At 27.4% G+C, this 19,211-nt stretch overlaps 6 protein-coding genes across 8 annotated transcripts in view; 4 read left to right on the forward strand and 2 right to left on the reverse strand.

The window, feature by feature from the left end:
* Nucleotides 1-79: 79 nt before the first annotated feature.
* Nucleotides 80-972, forward strand: LOC106785289 (probable small nuclear ribonucleoprotein G). The gene is made up of 4 exons (XM_014745602.1): nt 80-226; nt 376-398; nt 472-596; nt 672-972. The coding sequence occupies exons 1-4, from the start codon at nt 195-197 to the stop codon at nt 720-722; spliced, it is 231 nt and encodes a 76-aa protein (XP_014601088.1). The 5' UTR covers nt 80-194; the 3' UTR covers nt 723-972.
* A 1,221-nt stretch (nt 973-2,193) lies between these two features.
* LOC106785350 (eukaryotic translation initiation factor 2-alpha kinase 1-like) lies at nt 2,194-5,060 on the forward strand. Its single transcript, XM_014745735.1, has 9 exons — nt 2,194-2,381; nt 2,642-2,806; nt 2,963-3,119; nt 3,225-3,664; nt 3,764-3,957; nt 4,098-4,274; nt 4,366-4,515; nt 4,609-4,746; nt 4,838-5,060. The coding sequence occupies exons 1-9, from the start codon at nt 2,315-2,317 to the stop codon at nt 5,039-5,041; spliced, it is 1,692 nt and encodes a 563-aa protein (XP_014601221.1). The 5' UTR covers nt 2,194-2,314; the 3' UTR covers nt 5,042-5,060.
* On the reverse strand, nt 5,044-6,643 carry LOC106785351 (deleted in autism protein 1 homolog). Its single transcript, XM_014745736.1, has 4 exons — nt 5,948-6,643; nt 5,592-5,892; nt 5,387-5,517; nt 5,044-5,270 (listed from the first exon to the last, which is right to left on the reverse strand). The coding sequence occupies exons 1-4, from the start codon at nt 6,554-6,556 to the stop codon at nt 5,070-5,072; spliced, it is 1,242 nt and encodes a 413-aa protein (XP_014601222.1). The 5' UTR covers nt 6,557-6,643; the 3' UTR covers nt 5,044-5,069.
* A 98-nt stretch (nt 6,644-6,741) lies between these two features.
* On the forward strand, nt 6,742-10,602 carry LOC106785292 (transport and Golgi organization protein 6 homolog). 2 transcript variants are annotated; one of them, XM_014745605.1, is made up of 7 exons: nt 6,742-6,988; nt 7,064-7,187; nt 7,261-8,026; nt 8,111-9,295; nt 9,375-9,579; nt 9,698-9,849; nt 9,934-10,602. In XM_014745605.1, the coding sequence occupies exons 1-7, from the start codon at nt 6,925-6,927 to the stop codon at nt 10,225-10,227; spliced, it is 2,790 nt and encodes a 929-aa protein (XP_014601091.1). In that variant the 5' UTR covers nt 6,742-6,924; the 3' UTR covers nt 10,228-10,602. The 2 variants fall into 2 exon arrangements, with proteins under 2 accessions (XP_014601091.1, XP_014601092.1); XM_014745606.1 differs by having other exon boundaries at nt 7,067-7,187.
* The window catches only part of LOC106785293 (rab3 GTPase-activating protein catalytic subunit), a 24,120-nt gene continuing 14,764 nt past the window's right edge, over nt 9,856-19,211 (reverse strand). The window contains exons 7-15 of one of the 2 annotated variants that reach the window (XM_014745608.1): nt 12,703-12,760; nt 12,545-12,632; nt 12,262-12,388; nt 11,952-12,132; nt 11,713-11,812; nt 11,245-11,564; nt 10,947-11,150; nt 10,612-10,854; nt 9,856-10,143 (exon numbers count right to left, since the gene is read on the reverse strand). In XM_014745608.1, the coding sequence (XP_014601094.1) occupies nt 10,627-10,854; nt 10,947-11,150; nt 11,245-11,564; nt 11,713-11,812; nt 11,952-12,132; nt 12,262-12,388; nt 12,545-12,632; nt 12,703-12,760 (1,306 nt within the window). In that variant the 3' untranslated portion in view covers nt 9,856-10,143; nt 10,612-10,626. Of the gene's footprint in view, nt 10,144-10,611; nt 10,855-10,946; nt 11,151-11,244; nt 11,565-11,712; nt 11,813-11,951; nt 12,133-12,261; nt 12,395-12,544; nt 12,633-12,702; nt 12,761-19,211 lie in introns of both variants that reach the window. The other variant, XM_014745607.1, reaches the window with a different exon arrangement.
* Nucleotides 13,729-19,211, forward strand: part of LOC106785294 (vasorin) — an 18,181-nt gene continuing 12,698 nt past the window's right edge. Inside the window, exons 1-2 of the mRNA XM_014745609.1 lie at nt 13,729-14,090; nt 14,331-14,658. Of these exons, the coding sequence (XP_014601095.1) occupies nt 14,655-14,658 (4 nt within the window). The 5' untranslated portion in view covers nt 13,729-14,090; nt 14,331-14,654. The remainder of the gene's footprint in view (nt 14,091-14,330; nt 14,659-19,211) is intronic.

Here is a 19,211-nt window from a genome sequence, read left to right on the forward strand (position 1 = left end):
CAAATATTTGTTAATATTAATAATAATAATATATATGTTATTATATTACCAAATGATTTAGTTTTATTATTTTTTAAGATATTAGATTTTTGTGTAGTGGTAGCCTTGATAGCATCGAGCTAACTTCTAGTCTATGTTTAAGTTCTTTAAGAAGGTTAATTATTTTCTAGATTTTCAATTAAAAATAATTAAAAATGAGTAAAGCACATCCTCCAGAACTCAAAAAGTTAGTATAATTTTAATTGTATATCATAAATTATACTTTACATCGTTTTTAAGTTCGATTATATGAGCTTATTAGATCATATACACTACTTTAAGGTTATGTACTTGTTGTATACAAAATAATGATTTTTTTATTTTATTTATTTGTAGATATATGGACAAACGTCTTTCACGTGAGTAGAAGTAAATCAAATAATACTAATTAAATTCTTGTAATATTGATAAAGATATGAATTTTGTTTATAGTAAAATTAAATGGTGGAAGACACGTAATTGGAATTTTACGTGGCTTTGATCCTTTTATGAACATGGTAATCGATGAAAGCGTAGAAGAATGTAAAGGTGGAACGAAAAATAATATTGGTATGGTGGTGAGTAATATATCCATCTTGCAATTAAGTATTTTGCCATTCGATACTCAATAATATAAATATCTGCTATTTTAGGTAATTCGAGGAAACAGTGTAATAATGTTAGAGGCGTTAGATAGAATATGAGATTTAACAATATAAATATAAATTTATATTTCCATAATAAGAAATTCTAAATGAAAACTATACTTTATTAAATGTACAGCTATGCGTATATATTCATTTTTTATTGTATAAAGTTTGTCAAATCACTTTTACATTTTTTTTTTTTTCATCTATCTGTTAATGAACGATACGTTTAGCTAAATTTGTAAAAATGAAAGAAAAACAAATGCAAGTACTTGTGTAACAAATAAACAAAATCTGAAATGTGAAATTACATTTTATAGTCTCGCAAAGTATGATGATACCTTTTAAATTATAATCCCATATAAAGAGCAGAATGATTAGAAAAATTCGACAGTAACAATTAGTTTCTCTCTTTTTCTCTCTCTCTCTAGTCTTCTCTAGGAATACTTTTATTTTTTTATCTTCGTAAATAAAAATAACTCACATCATATATCAAGGTTGTACATTAAATACAGCTAATAAATAACTATTTTTTAAAAATATTTGCTTTCATGTATTTTTTCTATACATACCTGAAGTAAAGGAAAATTTATTGTACTGTCAGTAATGAATTAAAAGCATTTAGATGCTTGACGTATTCTATAGACTCCTAGGAATAATTAGATGTGATAAAATTTTTTTATATATATTATAGACAAAATTATTATATAAATAATCGTTTTGGTATAATATCTTATATAGGTTACCGATAAAAATATTATTTTTTAATTTTTAGAGGAACATATTATAAACATATCAAATCTCGAGCTTCTTTCTTAGGCTTTTTGAAATAATATAAAACCATAAAAGTTAATAAAAAATATCTAATGTGTTGGAAACATATTAATTAATGTTTCTATTAATACATTCATTATGTCTTTATATACTATGAAAGACATTTAAGCATCACGCTCACGACTCGGAATTTTGACGTGTTTTCCAATTTCCAATAGAAATCCATATGTTCCGGTAGTTACGATCGTTTTCCTCGCGTCGCAAAAATGAAAGAAATGTAACAGGAGCACATGATGATACAGGAGGTATCACGAAAGAAGTATTTGTCGTCATCACCTAGAACGCTTATTGGTTGGAAATGATGTAAGTAATATCCAATGAAAGTATAGGAAATAAGTAAAGACTGTCAGTAAAACAGTAAGAGATCCAATGGTAATTTAGCACAAATATTTACCGACCGTCAATATCTTACTGCTTTACCGACATTATTTTCGTAATACTTCACCACAGAAAAGTTGGCATAGAACCCGAATAGCAGAAAAAAATAAATACTATCTTTCACTTAATTAAGAGGAAAAAACATAAATATATAACTATCACATAAAACTTTTTTTTAAGATTAGTTCAAAGAGACAACCTTTGACTGATATAAAGTCTTATCCTTAAGTTCCTGATGGTTTAATCAATCTTCAAATTTTCGCGCGATAACGAAAGTGAATGTATAAGACGTTCTTATTGGTGAACGAAACTCGTGGAAAGTTCTGCTGCATAATGCATTGCAACTTTTTACTATAGAATGTTTTCGTTTTTAAATTAGGTAAAAATAATAATATTATTGAAAAAAATCATTGTTAAATATCTTTTATTATTGAAATATGGAAAAACAATCGGAACAAAATAATCCTTGGTCTAATTTAATGACCATAAGTAGATTTGATCGAGGTAAACGACTTAACCTCTTCTATAACAATATTATGAAATTTTTCTTCGAAATAATATTCCACAAATGGAAATGCTTTTACATAATAATAATATTAACTAATGAATCATCTCACTAATCATCAAATATTATTTTATATTAATTTTCTTTTAATACTTAAAAAAAATATCAATAGTGTTACATTCTTTTTCTTTTTTAAATATTACTCAATGCAATTTGGATATACAATTGGATAATAAAATAATTAATAATTTTTTTACAGGTAATAATAATAAGACGACTATTAGATTGGATAACAGAACAGAAACACAAGGCAATAGTAAATTAGTTCCGTCTGCAACACGACGAGTTTTAATCGAATCTTTGATTAAACAAATGTGTACCATGTGGGAAGGCGATACCGTTAAGAGGGATAAATTATATTTCAGTAATAATAAATAATAAATTATCTATATGAAATAAATAATATATAAATATATACAGGGTGTTTTGTAACTGGTGATACAACCGGTCAGGGGGTAATTTCATATAAAAAATTAAGTTAAAATGGTATTATAAAATATGGTTCACATTTATTTTGCAGTGATATGCAATAGGCTTCATGAAACAGGAATGATAGATACTTCTTATAATTCCATGGAAGTGGAAAATATACGTAGCCAATATGAACATGCTCTATATAAATTAGTTATGGTCGCACGTGCTGCTACTGGCTGTGAAACTCCTTTAAATGTTCCTAAGTAAATAATATATTTTTTTTCCTTTTTTTTTTTTTTCTTATTAAGATAAAATTTCTAAATCGATGTTAATTAATGGTATTACTTTTTAAAATTTATATCATTTAGTTGTCTGATGGCTGAATGGTCACGATATCGTAGAGAATTTAAGGAAAAAGAATTTATCGCAGCTGGTGGATTCAGTAATGTATTCAAAGCATTACATCTTTTGGATGGTATTGAATATGCTGTGAAAAAAATAGTAGTAAGATCTGGTCAAGTGAGTACCATAAAACAACACCTTGAAGAAGTAAAAGTCCTCGCTAAATTAAATCATCCTAACATAGTTGCTTATAAGACTGCTTGGATAGAGCCAACGTTAGTAGCAACAATTGTTCCAAGTTTGCCTAATATTGAGGGCGAAGGAAACAAAAACCAGATTTTCAAACATCAAACTAAGAGATTATGTGAAATAAATTATTTTAATAATAATAATCAATCGATTTCTGATAGTAATAACAGTAATGAAAACAATGGAAATGACACATCATTAAAGTCTGACAAAACTGGTATGTATATTTTCGCAGAAAGTACTGACGATTATGTAATAAATCATAACATCATTAACAAAAGATTTCATGAACTCAATTCGTCTACTAACATTATAGGACAAAAAATAATCGAACTAAGTACTGAGGATAGTTCAGATATTGTATCGTTTAGAAACGATAGTGAAGATAGAAAAAGTAATACTGATCATTCGAAAAGTAACGTCAATAGTACTGATATTACTGACTCCACTGATGCTTCTAGTAATAGCAATAGTAATAAGAAAATCTCACGATATGATTCACAACGAATGGTTAGTATTATTTTATTATTTTTAATATATATTTTAATAATATGTGTGTGTTTATACGATAATATATTTCTTATACATTTTACAAGTTTTATTAATTATTTGATTTCTTTCTATTTGGTGTTTTTTTCTTGTATACACAGGATCATTGTTTTGCGACTTTATATATTCAAATGGCACTTTGCGAGAAGACGTTACACCAATGGTTAAAGGAAAAAGATGATCCTTCTTCACAAATGACAATTACTACAATATTTACGCAAATTCTTCAAGGAGTAAATCATATACATTCTATTGGCATGGTACATCACGATATAAAGGTAAAATAAATATATTAATACATCAAATATCTAATAAATATACATCAAATAAAAAAATATCGAAATATTTATTTTTTTTATATTATTCTAGCCAAGCAACATATTCATAACGGCACATTTCCAAATTCAATTAGGAGATTTTGGTTTGGCTTGCCCATTGCAAAGAAAAAATCATGATACTATCATTGGTACGCGTTTATATGCAGCACCCGAACAATTGAAAGGAGAATGCAATCCAAAGGTATAAAAACCTCCGAGCAAACAATTATAATTTATATAAAATTTATCCTAAATATATTTCTATTTTTTCGTTTATTCATTTATATATGTTTAGAGTGACATATATAGCTTAGGAATAGTTTTATTGGAATTACTGATTCATGCAAAAACACAGATGGAACTTTGTCATACTATTGAAGAATTTAAAAAAGGCCGAGTACCGACGTCACTCACTACAAATTATCCACAATGGGTAAGTTCGATTTTTGAAATCTTTTTATTAATGAATAAATTTCTCTATCTATAAAAAAATAATATAATTATATATATAATAATTTATACAGACTCAAATAATCTGTCAACTAATTCAAGAAGATCCTAATAAAAGGCCATCGACGGATAAATTATTACTGAATCTAAGAGAGGATAAAGATACAGTAATAGCACAATTAAAAGATGATATTGTTGAAAAAAATATGACGATAAAAAAACTGGAAGAACATATCGCCGAGCTGCAAGCTTATATTACAAAACTTGAGACTCCATAAAAATTGTTTAATTATATAACCTTGTGTTTCATTTTTTTTTTTCTATGATAGCATCTAACAATCGTTTTAGATGTTGTCCTTTGTTAATTCGATTCTGTAGTCGATCGTAAACAGCGCATTGATTTATTAAATTGTCCAAGTCCGGATATTGTTTTAAAATATCATTAGGTATGTCGTGTAAAAAGCCGCCGGGAATTAAACTATCGCTGGTTTTTGGTGACAATAAGATCTACGAATGAATAAACAACAACATTTAAAAATCGATCCATAAGCTTATTAGATTTCTACTGCATTAAAATAATAGACTTTGATCGATGTAATGATTTAAATTACTTTTAAACATACCCGACAAATGGCGTAATAATTATGATCGCTTAATTGATGATTACATATGTCTATTGAAGAAAAGGGAAAACAATCAAAACAATTAAGATCAATTGTATTCTCTTGTATTTTATGCCACGTTGCAGATTTATCTAAAACATATATATATATTTATGAAATTAGGAATCTGAAAAATGGTTAATTAATTTAGAAAAATATTAACTACCTTTTTCTAATATATTTTTATCGACAACAATAATATTTTCTAAATCGATAAACTTGGCAATACCATTTGAATTAACAGCGATGTTATCTAAGGAAATATCAGTCAAATAAAATCCAAAATGTTTATTCTCAAACGTAAACATATGAGCTGCGTTTAGAAGACTTGAAACTATTTTTGCTCTATAAATCCATGGAGCATCATAATAAGTTGCTATCGGTGATCCTGCATATTCTTCAGCAATGATCCTTCCGCAAGAGCCTAAATATTTTGGTACCGGCCATCCTTTGCTTTCAGGTAATATCTAAAAACTACACAACGATGTATATTTTAAATTAAACACGCATGTGTCGTATTACCTGAAGCAGAAGTGGTTCTGGATTAATAGTTACCAATGTCCACAAATTGATATAGAAAATATTAGCATCTAATTCTTTATTTTTAACATATAAATTATAAAACAGAATATCTATATTTCTAGCATTTGGACAAAGTCTCAAAAGACTTTTATGATCCTCCGTAAAGCTGCTTACTATTTTCCTTTTAACTAATTCGTAAAAGTCAACCTTGAAACTATGATTATATGTTGCAACGTTATTTTTACAAAGAAATTGTAAATTCCTATTTTTACAAAGCATGTCGTCGAACGCTTTCAACTCTGATGTGTGCGCCAACTTTTTCAATACCACTTTATTTTGCAAATATCTTCCCATGAAGACATTTTTGACACCAAACAAATAATTAATCAAAGAATATATATCGTTTAGCGTAACATTTATATTTTTAATATAATTACATTCAGAAATACCATAGCATGCAGGACATTTATGAAGCTCGCATAGCCTCTCTATGGGAACATTTATATTTACATTTATATTTACATTTACGAAGATAATAATAAGTCCGATTATTAAAACGAGGCTGCATTTTTTAAATTTAATTATATTATATAAATACGATAAGATCATCAAAACATTATGTGTTTTAAATATTATTTTTTACGAGCAAACTGTCAAACAAACTAACCACAAAAATAATAGCTGATGCGACATCAATGCACCTAGCGGTATAACGATGAAATAAAGAATTCTGTTTTTAGCGTATTGGGTACGCCAACTACGTATCGCTACACGCATGCTATTACCCATGCTCTGTCGAGCGTACAACATGGCCACAGTCCTCGCTACTTCAACCCACCGTGAATACAAAGTTTTGTTGTTATATGATTGTTTTCAATAAACAACTATAACTATATAGCGGGTATAAAGTACAAGTTTTTCCACCTTTTGATCGCAGCCATCCTATTCTCGCTAAACATTTAATAAAAAATAAAATAATGGAAAAATCAGACCAACTTAAATACATGCAGTTATTATATACATTAACAACAAATAAAACTGGTAAGTGCATTATTGCGTTTCTTTTACGAAATTTATATTTAATCTATATGTGCAATTATATTTTCTTGTTTATAGAAGTTAATGATTTTGAAAATAAATTAGAAGAAATTGTGAATGAGTCGCTTGGTCATTTATCAGAAGATGATAAATATACAATATTTGGTGAAATTAAATGTCCAAATAATAATTCAGATATAAGGTTTTGTATACACACGTTATCTTTTTTATATAATTTTATTCAATTAATAATAAATAATCTTTTAATATTACAGATATCAATATATTCAAATAATCACTTACGTTCTAAAAAAGGTTCAAATAATAGAAGAAACTAATGATTACATTAATGTTAACGAATATAAATTGTTTAAAACAGCAATAGAGTTAATAGTATCAATAGGAATAATACAATGCTTGTTACCTGGAATTGGTGTCGATATGAAAAAGCTATGTCCCAGAGCATTGAAATTAAGCGAAGAAAAGACAACTATTTTACAGAAATATGAGAGATTATGTTTGTCAAGCCATTCTCTTATTGAATATTACAATCAAGGTTTTTTACGACCAGCTGTTCTTTCCCACATTGGTTCATTAATCGCAGCATTATTGCAATTATCATATGCTCCTTTAAAAAAACCTAATAAAGAAGAATTACAGTTGAAACAAGAAAAGGAAATGAACGAGAAAAAATTTGTGATGACCGTTGATTTGTACAAAAAATTACAATATGATAAGAAACAATTTTTGTTTGAATTAGAACGTTTATTTGATAGTTGTCCAGAGTATTTAATTATGAAGGAATTAATGGTAATTCTTGGAAATAAAGAAGCACCTTTATGGATTCGTAAAAAAACTAGACAACATTTAATACATAAAATTCAACAACCTAATGGAGTGCTGTCATTGATTAATACATTGTGCGATGACACAATGTTAGATTTGGGAACTGATTGGAAGAAGCTGGATGTAATCTCTAGATTGATTGCTACGCCACATGAAACCGATCAAAATAAGTATTACGAAGCCATATGTCCACAGGTATATTATTAAACTATTTATTTAAATTATTAACTAATTTTAATAATATTTATCTAATACAACAAATATGTTTATTTGTTTCAGCTTTTAAATTTTTTAACGTTAAAAAATCTCAATAATTACTGGATAATAGCTAACAATTGTATAGTAGCTCTTTACGAAAGTTGCCCTAATACTTGCAAGAAAAATATTATCGATATTATAATGAGACCGTTATTAATTACAAATGTGGATCACAAAGTACCTGAAAGTGAATTGAACACATGTATAGAAAATCTTTTGACTTGTTTCACGTCAAGTGAAACACAATTTAAAACTTTGCCTATCAAGCTTATGTCAATTATAACCATTCCATTGTTTTCCATTCATAACAAAATAAAATCCAGTGCTTGCTTGTTAAGAAACAAAGTGAGACAATTATTACTGAAACTTCTTTACGAAAGCGATTTGCAAAATGATCTTTTCTCTGCGTTCCTTGGATACAATACGAAAGAAAATTTTGGTAAATACATATCCGTAAAATTTGGATCCAATGGTGGAGTGGAAATTATAGGACTCGAAAAAAATTTAGCATACGAACAACTAGCTGATAGTTTGTTTGATTTAATATCCCTCGATGAAGTACTTATTACTAATTTATTTTCTTATTTGTTAAAATTATTATCCAATTCTAGTAAATTGATTTCTGATAATGTATTAGAAACATCTTATGATGTAATGGAACGTGTCGAAAAACAATTAGTTACTATTAAACTCCTATCGAATTTGACTACCAAATCTGTAGTTCAAAAAGCACAACTGAAAAATCCTGAACCATTGTTGAATTTTATTAAATCTTTATTCGACGAGAAAATAATCCAAAAACAAAATAATAGTGAAAGCGATGATCACGAAGTTATTTACATTAGCTTGATGTTAATCAAAATGATTATAAATTCCGAAGATAAAACGTTAAATCGAACGCATTTCGAATCATTTGCAAAATATTTAAATGAACGAATTAACGATTCTACGATGCCGTCGCAATTGGTAGCGTTGATAAAAGATATAATTCGGATCATCGAATGCAAAGAAGAATTTAATCAAACATATTACGATGATTTATCTGTAGATAATAAAAGATTTAATAAATTTGAAGAAGCTATTAAAAATTTGTCGGATCCATTGCTTCCAGTACGTGCTCATGGGATTATAACGTTAACGAAACTAATTGAAATGAAGGATCCAATCGCTGTTACCAGGAAAACTATTATCTTACGTTTGTTTCAAGTGGGTTTATTATCTCTAGTCTTTTTTATCCCTTATAATAAATAAATATATTTATATACTTTTAATCTAATTAATACAGGAAAATTTGAAACATGAAGATTCGTTCATTTATCTTGCTGCGATAAATGGTATGTGCGCTTTGGCTGTAATGTATCCTAAAGAGATAATAGTAATATTGGTTGAAGAGTACATATGTATGCCTCAACGTATTGCAATCTGTGATATTTCTGTACAAAGTAGAATAAAACTTGGTGAAATACTTGTAAGAACGACTAGAGAATTAGGTAAGAGAATATATACATGGTGTTTAAAATTTTTCAAATTAAATGGTATCAGTATAATCTTGTAAACAAAAATAACAAGATGTTAACATAAATTATTTTATACATACAATATTTCCAGGTAAAATAGCTTACGTGTATAAGAATATACTTGTTAATGGATTTTTATGCGGTGCGCGTGATCCTGATCCATTAATACGTGCATCGAGTCTTTCTTGTCTTGGAGAAGTTTGTAAAGTATTAGGTTTCCATCTTGGAAATGTTATGACAGAGGTAAATAAAATACATTTTTATTATTTAACAAAAACATCGTTAAAATATATAAATTATTGGAAATAATGAAAATAACATTTCTAGATAATCTTCTGCATTATATGTATCATAAAGACGGACAAAACACCCGAATGTCGTAGAGCGGCGGTTTTAGTCATCACTTTGTTACTTCGTGGCTTAGAAAAAGATGCTTTAACCAAGCTTGGCAGAGATTTGTGTGAATTACATCGTGTTTTAATACATTTACGAGACAACGATAAAGATCCGGTCTTACGTTTACACGCTCAATTAGCTCTGGAAGAAATTAACGATATCGTAACAAATTACATTTTCGGCAAATCAATATTTGATAACAAAGTATTTTCTCCATTGGTATAAATAAAATAATTATTTAATAATTATACATATTTATCTATTAAAATTAATTATTTTGTTATGAAATAATAATAATAATAAGAAAAGAAAACGCATGTAATACTTTGTATTGAAAAGTAATGAACATAATTGTAAGAAGAAACATTGTAAACAACTGTATTTTTCTTAAAAATATATACATACATTAAAAAACCATCGTCGATTAATTCAAAAAATAACTAAAGATTGATCGTTGTAGAAACAAAGGGAGAGATAGAGAGAGAGAGAGAGAAAGAAAGAAAGAAATACAAAATGAAAAGAAATATAACTCATAGTTAAGCGTTAGAAAAATTTTGTACAATCCATGTATTATAATGCGCACATATCGAAACCTACGATTGAATTTACCTTTTTAATCGTGAATTATAAAAATACAGTGTCCTCTGAAAATGAGCCAGCTAAACGAATGAAATCTCGATGGAGGCACGCGTACATCCTTTGAGGTTGTTTCGACGAAACCACCGAAGGTCTAGGAGTGATAGCTCGTAAAATAAATTCTTTCCAGGATGGTTCTGGGAATGTTTTGTATTTATTATCTCCATTTATATCCGGTTCATGACTTGTACCTACGGTGGTCATCATATGCGCAGCCTACAGCAACAATTCCAATTGATTTTATTTGTCGTAATGCATTTCTTTTTTATTTTTGTTAAAAAAAAAACGCGAAACTATCCATATCTTACTTTCTGAGCATCTCGAAACATTGACATTATACGAGCCCCAATATTTCCTCTTGACCCATTAGGTACAACAACTTCCTTTCCTCTCATTAATTCTATTAAAAATGATGTAAATTCTTTCGAATCGTCGCTTCCTCCTAATTTCAATTGCAACGAATTAACCTGCGCAACTAAAGCTTCTACGCCTTCGATATCGCGTGTTATTTCCTAAAAAATAAGAAAAAAATAACCGAATATGCATTATTAATACAACAATAAAATACAAACAAATATAATTAACTTTTGAATAACAAGAGTTTACCTCGTAGAGCTGTAATTTTTGATGAAGCGGTTTGGTAACGTATTGCAACTTGTTTAATATACTCTGTGCAACGTCCGGTAAATTAGGCAAGGCCTCTTGTTTTTGTAAATTCAAAGTATAAAGCGCGGCGTGCGTTAATGATGGTAAAAGAAGTCTGGCAACTTGGCCGAGTCTTCTGGAACTTAGAAAGTGAAGAACTTTTTCAGCTTCTCTCGTGTCATCGAATAATCGTTTTTGACGATGAGCTGGTACAGGTTGGGCCGATGCCCAGGTCGTTGACCATGCATTCTCGGGAATTAACATTCTTGGTGAGAGATGACCTACAAAAGTATATATTTTATTTATTTCTATTTAATTGTATTATTAATCGTTAGTAATAGTAATTTAAATTCTTCGTTGTTTTAATATACGTTTAAATCTTATAAAAATAATATTTATTCTAAATATTTAAGATATATATTAACTGACCATTTGGTTGACCCCATTCATTGGTTCCTTTATCTTCAATCCAATCACGAGGAGAATACCATCTAATAAAATCTTCTAATATTGCACCTGGATTAGCAGCCTATTTAATTAAAATAATAATAATATTATTATTATTATTATAATATTATATCGAATAAAACATTCATTACAATTCTTTTTCTTTCAACTTTTAGTATATTTTGTTAACACCTGTTATTTAAATAATATCATTTATATACTTTAAAAGATTCCATGTCGGAAAGCAACGAAGCGCTCATCATACGGGCTCGCATTTCTGACGCATATTTGTCGGTTCCCAGCTGCATCATTACTTGAGCGTCTTCTTCCAATTGGTCTTCCGTTTTTGGAACAGGATCTTGCGTTATAGGTAAATAAAGAGGATCACCTGTTTGTAATAATCTACAAATATTCAATATATATCATATCACGTGTCTTAAATTTATCGATAATCAAATACTTATTTAATTAATTACCTAATCAATCAATTTATTTATATGATTAATATTTATACTTATTTATTAATTATACCTCAATGATGGATGCTTTGCAGATCTTCCAGCTGGCCTATTCCATAACAAATGTTTTGCTTTTATTTGTGCATTCGTTCCTGCATTTTCTAATACTTCGCTTGTACATTCAAAAAATTCTTCCTCCTCTGATTCTACAACAAATGTATATTAATAGTAATAATATATATTATATTATTTTGCTATCAATTTCAATATAATAATTATTTGTTTTTGTTTCTTTTTATTTTTATATAAGTTACATGTTATATTAATATTAATATTAATATTATACATTACTATACCTGTTTCAAAGTCTTCGTATTCTACACTCTGTGATTTATTAATCGAATCTTCCCTATTTTTCTTCCTTTCGATGCAACAATTCATCATCTATAATAATCAAATAATTTTTACAAATAAATTTTTGTAAAATAATTTTTAAAAATCAAACCTAATGTACCTGTAATTTTTGATGTAACAAACAAGTTCTAACGGAGTCTGGGAAACCAGGAGCAATTCTAAAAGAATAAAAATTGTAAGAATTACTGCGCGTTGTATTTTACAGTTCTTATTCTTTTTTTTTTATTTATAAACAAGAATACAATTCGGTGAACAATACCAAATGAATCTTCTTTAATACTTTTTTATTATTTTTTTTTTTGTAATCACACAAGATGACCGAAATATCAAAGTTGATTCGAACGAGACAAAAGTTAACGGTTAAACTGGTTTTCTCGTCTGGTCGCACACTTCGTTTGTTAAAAAGTATCGATTTTATAAATTTCACGAATCTTTTCTTTCCTGTTAATCATACTTACGTTATAAATTATATAAACATAATTTTATTACCACGATGTAAAACATATCGCGTAGTTTATCAGATCGAATGTAAATTTTTGAATATAAGCACAATGTAAAAAAAAGATTATCTCATTGTAATAATATTATTTCAATGAGAACAAATTCTTATTCTTACTTTCTTCTCTTCACTTTTTCTTTTATGAAACATTAAAAGAAAAAGATTAATCAAATTCTCACTATTATTTTAATATCCTGTATTTACATAACTTATGTTAGTTTTCACTCATTTTTTAATATTACAAAAAATATATATATATATATATATAAAACAAAGAAAAGAAAAAAAACAAAATAAAATCAATTGGAAGGCTAATAAATTTTTGATCATTCGTTTCTGTTTGTTGCCTGTCTGACCAATATTACACCACGTGCAGATGTAATTTGAAGAAATTATACAAGATTTTTGTTGTATAAAAAATAAAAAAAAAATAAAAAAAAGATTAATTGGACAAGGGGTTAATGTATGGGTTTGGTCAAAGTATTTCCATATTTTCTTTATGAAACAATATTACACGTGTAGATTTAATTTGAAAAAATAAAAAAAAAAAAAAAAAAGAACCAAATAAGGAGTTAACATAGAAATGAAATATTTGACGAAATATACAAGAATTTAGGTGTACAAAAAATATAAAAAAAAAATCAAATAAAATTAATTGGAAAAGGGGCTAAATAATGTATGGGTGTGTTCAAGGTGTTTCCGCTTTTTTTTTTTACGGAACGATATTACACACGCAGGTATAACTCGAAAGAGAAAAGAAGAGAACCTCCTTTTATTTGGAAAGGTGTATATCCACCTCTACTACATACCATGCCTACCTTTTAGATACAACCCTACTCCAACAGTTAGTTCGTTCAGGCAGGAGACAGGATTCTAGGGGGGCTGGTCAGAGTCTTCCTCAGAAGACTTGTCGCAGTCGGGTACAAAACCTCGACGCCGATGTGAGTTCGAAAGAAGAAGTTAACGGTGTGGCGTGGTAACCCCCGGGGGTCAGTCTCCATTTTTCTTTTTTTTTTTCTTTTCATTTTTTGTTTGTTTATTTGTTTGTTTGTTTTCTTCATCTTCTTCTTTTTCTTCTCATTTTCTGTTACATATATTCGATCTCAATTTCTTTTTATAATAAATATAAAGAAAAAATACGTAAAATCTGTGTCGTGTTTATTCAACGTGAGTTAAAAAAAAACAAGAAGGAAAAGAAAAAAAGAAAAATAAGAATTAAATACTTTTAGTGAACAGGTGTGCAATAGGACAGGTGTACAACGAACTATCATTCGATTAGTTTCTTTCTTTTTATATATTACGGAAATTCAATCGTATGATTATCATCAATGTGGATGCAGTTCGTTGAAGATCAAAGGTTTCGCTATGCTTGTTCCACTGAATGCAAACTATAATCTTAATCACAATTATTCTAATTGTTGATATAAGATAATCATCATCATCATCATTGATTATCATGGATCAAAGAAAACACATTTGTGAAGAAGAATAAAAATATTATAAAAGAAGATTAATGTGTTTAGAATAACATTGAAGATATTTAAGAAGAAACAATGAGTGAGTAAATAAGATGCATTTGAAATTAATTACAAACCTTTTTATCATAATTTTTAATTTAATATCTTTAGAGATAATAAGAATTATAATATTAATAAGAATCATAATGTTTAATCGCGAAAAAATGAAAAATATAAAATAGTTCGTTTAAAGGTTTGATTGAATTTGATCTAATGTGGTTATATAAAAATAAAATGTGGTATATAAAAATACAAATAAAAGAAATAACTATGAAGAAGAACTATTATATATTGGCATTCCATCTATTTTGCCGTGAACTTCGAAGGGTTAATGCACCCACGCATGTATCTTGTGGCTATCGTCTTCGGTCTATACCGTCCGTCCTTGAACCATGCTACGGGACAGTACCAACGTTCTATAGTCTATGCGATCTTTCCTTTCAAAGAATCTAACTTAATACACGTACATACCATAGAAATCATCACTATTCGTTCTATTTTTTGTAATATTAAAAATTTCAATAATTTAACAAAACAAAAAGAAAAGATCAATTATTTATATCCAACTTCATCAGAATCCAATTCATTTCGGTAAAAATCAATAAATTATATCGTACATTTAATTCACGATAAGAGAAGAAAATAAAATGTTAAACGAAAAAATACTGAAGAATATATTTATGATGAAATATTTGTTCGAAATAATTAGAAGATTATTATAACCTCTTTGCACTCGAGGGCTCCGTTATAGAGACGATAAAAAAAAAAAAAAACTGAAGCAAATTCAATTTAGTCTACAACATACCAACTATGACATTTCTTTTAATGCGCATATATCATTTATTTATAACATGTAAATATGATTTTTCTATTGAAATTACTTTGAGTTGTTGGTAATATGAATGAAAAAAAAACTTCGAGTGCAAAGGGTTAAATGTCGACAAATATGGATGGAAATTTTGAAGATGTTAAAAAAAAAAAAAAAAGAAAAAGAAGAATGTACAAAATATTAAATACATTCTAGTCTAAAAAAAAAAAAAAGAAATTAATTAATTATCGAGTAATTATTTAAAAATTAGCAAAGATTGGAATAAAGTGTTTGTAATTTTTTTTTTTTTAATGAATTTCGAAACGATAACATATCATTTAAATTTGATGTTGTCTTTTTATATATATATATATAAGTAAATTTATATTATACAAAACGAAGTATTAAGATTAACGATCAGCTGAGAATATAACTATGGCTATCATCGCGGTGAAATCTATGAAGATTTGCACGTGAAACGTTCAACGAGCATGGCAATAAGTGGTCCGTTTGTCCGATATATTCGTACGATCATCAGACCGTGTTACTGTTCTTCCGCTTCGTTTCTTACATTAATATATATATATATATAATTATTTCTATTTATTTTTTCTTATTTAAAAAGAAAAAGAAAAAATAAATTCGAACGATACTTATATCATTTTATTAAGATTAACAATTTTAAAGATTCAATTATATAAATAAACAGTGTTGACGAATAAATAAAATATCGAATTATTCGAAAAGTTCATACCTATTTAAAAAAAAAAAAAACAAAAAAAAAACCAACAAATATTAATCGTATCGATTCTTAACCCTCCACCGGCAACGTGGATCTATTAAGAGATCAATGTTATGTTTATTTTTAATTTAAAATCGTAAATAACAAAATAAATTATATTAAATAATATTTTAGAGACCCTAAAAGAATATCAGTAAATTATATTAGATTTTTTAAAAATAACTATAGCATCAAAAAAATTCAACCCACGGGGTGTTCATAAAATCTACCTTGCTTGACGGCGGGGTTAGAAAAAAAAAAAGAATTTATGTAATTTATAAAAAATATTAATCGGCATTAGTTTTTCGTACAATGTAATGCATAAATCTTATGGTTGATGAAAATGATTTTAACAATTTTTAGAAAAAAATTAATCTAATTAAATAATTCATTTATAAAAATCGGTATAAACTTATCAGGCAATTCAATAATATATAAAATATCGTAACAAGGATCAAAACCATGATCTTAATCTCGACTTATGGTGTGATGAACGAGGAGATATAACAACCGATCGTGTTAGTGAAAGTTTCACGTCATTGGGTCGAAGACACCTGTATACGTTACACTCACTTAATTTATATCACATAACAATCTAACAAATCATATGTCACAAATAGTTGAACATTACTATACCATATAATACTAGGAACAATTTTTATATTAATTGCATCTTTTTCAATAATAAAAAAAATATTAAAAAAATCGATAATATTGAATTAGCATCGATATGAAATGATAAATTTTATGTTCAACGAAAATATTTGATAATAATAATCCGAATAAATAAATATACTGATTGGTCATCGAACCTTGAACTTTTTCTTGTCGGTGTAATCGTAGCCTTTTAGTGGTTAAAACTTCCTTTCTAAGATTCTTCTAACTTTTCATTCGCGAGAATAGAAAATTTCATAGATCTTGTTTAGAAAGGTGTTGTACTCGCCCCCTCGTGGCCAGGGTTGCGTTTTGTGGTCACGTTTCTCGCATAGTATTTACGGCTGATCAACCGCAAAAGTGAACGTTGAATGTAAAGAGGAATGTTATTTTTATTAATTTATTATTATCACCAAGGAACGTTTTTGATATGCACACGTTTCTAATATGTCAAACAACATTGTCTTTTTTTTTTCAATATTTCCAATTAACAGGATACTTTTATAATTTTCTTTTTTCAAATATAATTTTAGTTAAAAAATAAAGAAAAAAATATTCTTTATTTAAAAGAGAAATAATAATAATAATATTATTATTATTATTGTATTTTTAATTTCGAACACTCTCGCTTTTTCTTAGATTGCGTACAAGTTTTTTAACCTGTAATATAAACTTTCTTTTGTTCCGGATCACAAAATAGTTATTATATTTATAAGAAAATGAATCGAAATCATATTCGCAATACGCATTTTACTTTCGATACGATATTGAAAGGAAATAACCGTATCTAAAAGTATATCTTGTATATTCTAATAATAATCGATCGAGAGTTAGTTTCTAATGCCCATATTAATAGATTTTATAAATTCATTGAAGATAATATTTAAAAAAAAAAAAATAACTTGAAATATATTTAACAAACGTTGCAACGACAATAGTAAATTATATCAAACAATCTCAACGATAAAATAAAATAACGTAATATCGCAAAATAATAGTTGGAGTTGGAAAATTTAGAAATTTCGTTTTGTTCGTTAATTAATTTGAATATTATTGTTTATAAATAAATCGCGCGCAAAAAAAAAAGAAAAGATAATGTTAAAATTTCTTAGTATGACCTAATGCTAACCTACATCTTGATAAAACCAATGGAAACTGAGTTACTCGAGAGTCGTAGCTCTCATTTCCGGTTCCCGCTTCTTAACTTCCGTCCTCAGACGACTAGGAACTTAATTGCAAATGCCGATGGATGCAAAAGCATAGGTTAAATAATTATATTTACTGATCGATCGATAGATCCTACAGAAATTAATAATTTATAGAAATAATTTAAATAAAAATAAAGTAATTTAAATAGAAAAAAGAGAGAAAAAGAAGAGAAATACATCCAATATAAAAATGGCGGCCCTCGCAAAATTCAATCGTAAATTTTTAATCGCGATTCAACGATTAAATAAAATAAATTAACAATCTAAATATTATATTATGCAATTGTAATTTTATAAATTATATCGTATCAATCGATCTAAAAGAAACTGTATAATAAAATAAATTAAAAATAATTGTTACGTTCTCGTATCGATCAAAAAAAAACAGAATATAACAAACTTGAATTAGAAATTAATTATAAGAAAAATTTTAATCTAAAATTGATCTACTAAATTCGATAGATCGATCTCGATCGTAATCTTTTTTTCAACACATTGAATTATTACATAATTACGTATATATAACTCACAATTATATAATAATTATCAGAAGTAAAAGAACTCGTTACGAATTCACGCATTAACCACCCCACACGCGTGAATTATGTATCTTTGACTGGTAAAGAAAAATAAAATAAAATAATAATCTAAAGAGAGAAAGAAAAACATTTATATAACCGGAAGAAACGTTTCACCGGAATAAAACAATTGCATGCGTAACATAAATACGTACGATCCTAATCTATGGTGTGAAGCTTAAAAGTTCCGGTTCACTTGAAGAATACTGGTTACATCCTTAACTTGACAACTTTTTTTTTTTATTAACTATAATTAACCCTCTTTACTTCCCACACCTACTTTTCTCACTCTCTCTTTTCCTTTTTAGAATTGAAATTATGAAAACTGAATAAACAACAATTTCTCTTAATACTGTTCCAAATATTTTCAATACAAAAATGCGTAAATTAAAAATTTGAATAATAATAAAAAAGAAAAAGAAAGAAAGAATTGTGACTCTACCACGAACAGGGTTGAAAAGTTTTGTGAGAGCCAAATACTTATTTAATAAATAATTATATATATTTATATTTATAATTTATATAGTTAAAAATATTGATTATTTTTAAATTGACTGAGAGGGT

Source organism: Polistes canadensis, unplaced genomic scaffold, assembly GCF_001313835.1.
Source record: "Polistes canadensis isolate GaletaPanama2010 unplaced genomic scaffold, ASM131383v1 scaffold_48, whole genome shotgun sequence".
Taxonomy (NCBI): domain Eukaryota; kingdom Metazoa; phylum Arthropoda; class Insecta; order Hymenoptera; family Vespidae; genus Polistes; species Polistes canadensis.

Bases quoted from the DNA above. Each gene is read 5' to 3' on its own strand.
- LOC106785350 (XM_014745735.1), top strand. From the start codon at position 2,315: ATGGAAAAACAATCGGAACAAAATAATCCTTGGTCTAATTTAATGACC. The intron at 4,516-4,608 runs GTATAAAAACCT...ATATATGTTTAG, and splicing joins AAGGAGAATGCAATCCAAAG to AGTGACATATATAGCTTAGG. The intron at 4,747-4,837 runs GTAAGTTCGATT...TAATTTATACAG, and splicing joins CTACAAATTATCCACAATGG to ACTCAAATAATCTGTCAACT.
- LOC106785289 (XM_014745602.1), top strand. From the start codon at position 195: ATGAGTAAAGCACATCCTCCAGAACTCAAAAA. The intron at 227-375 runs GTTAGTATAATT...ATTTATTTGTAG, and splicing joins CATCCTCCAGAACTCAAAAA to ATATATGGACAAACGTCTTT. The intron at 597-671 runs GTGAGTAATATA...CTGCTATTTTAG, and splicing joins AAAATAATATTGGTATGGTG to GTAATTCGAGGAAACAGTGT.
- LOC106785292 (XM_014745605.1), top strand. From the start codon at position 6,925: ATGGAAAAATCAGACCAACTTAAATACATGCAGTTATTATATACATTA. The intron at 6,989-7,063 runs GTAAGTGCATTA...TCTTGTTTATAG, and splicing joins ATTAACAACAAATAAAACTG to AAGTTAATGATTTTGAAAAT. The intron at 8,027-8,110 runs GTATATTATTAA...TATTTGTTTCAG, and splicing joins ACGAAGCCATATGTCCACAG to CTTTTAAATTTTTTAACGTT.
- LOC106785351 (XM_014745736.1), bottom strand. From the start codon at position 6,556: ATGATCTTATCGTATTTATATAATATAATTAAATTTAAAAAATGCAGC. The intron at 5,518-5,591 runs GTAGTTAATATT...TATATGTTTTAG, and splicing joins TAAAAATATATTAGAAAAAG to ATAAATCTGCAACGTGGCAT. The intron at 5,271-5,386 runs GTATGTTTAAAA...ATTCATTCGTAG, and splicing joins ATTATTACGCCATTTGTCGG to ATCTTATTGTCACCAAAAAC.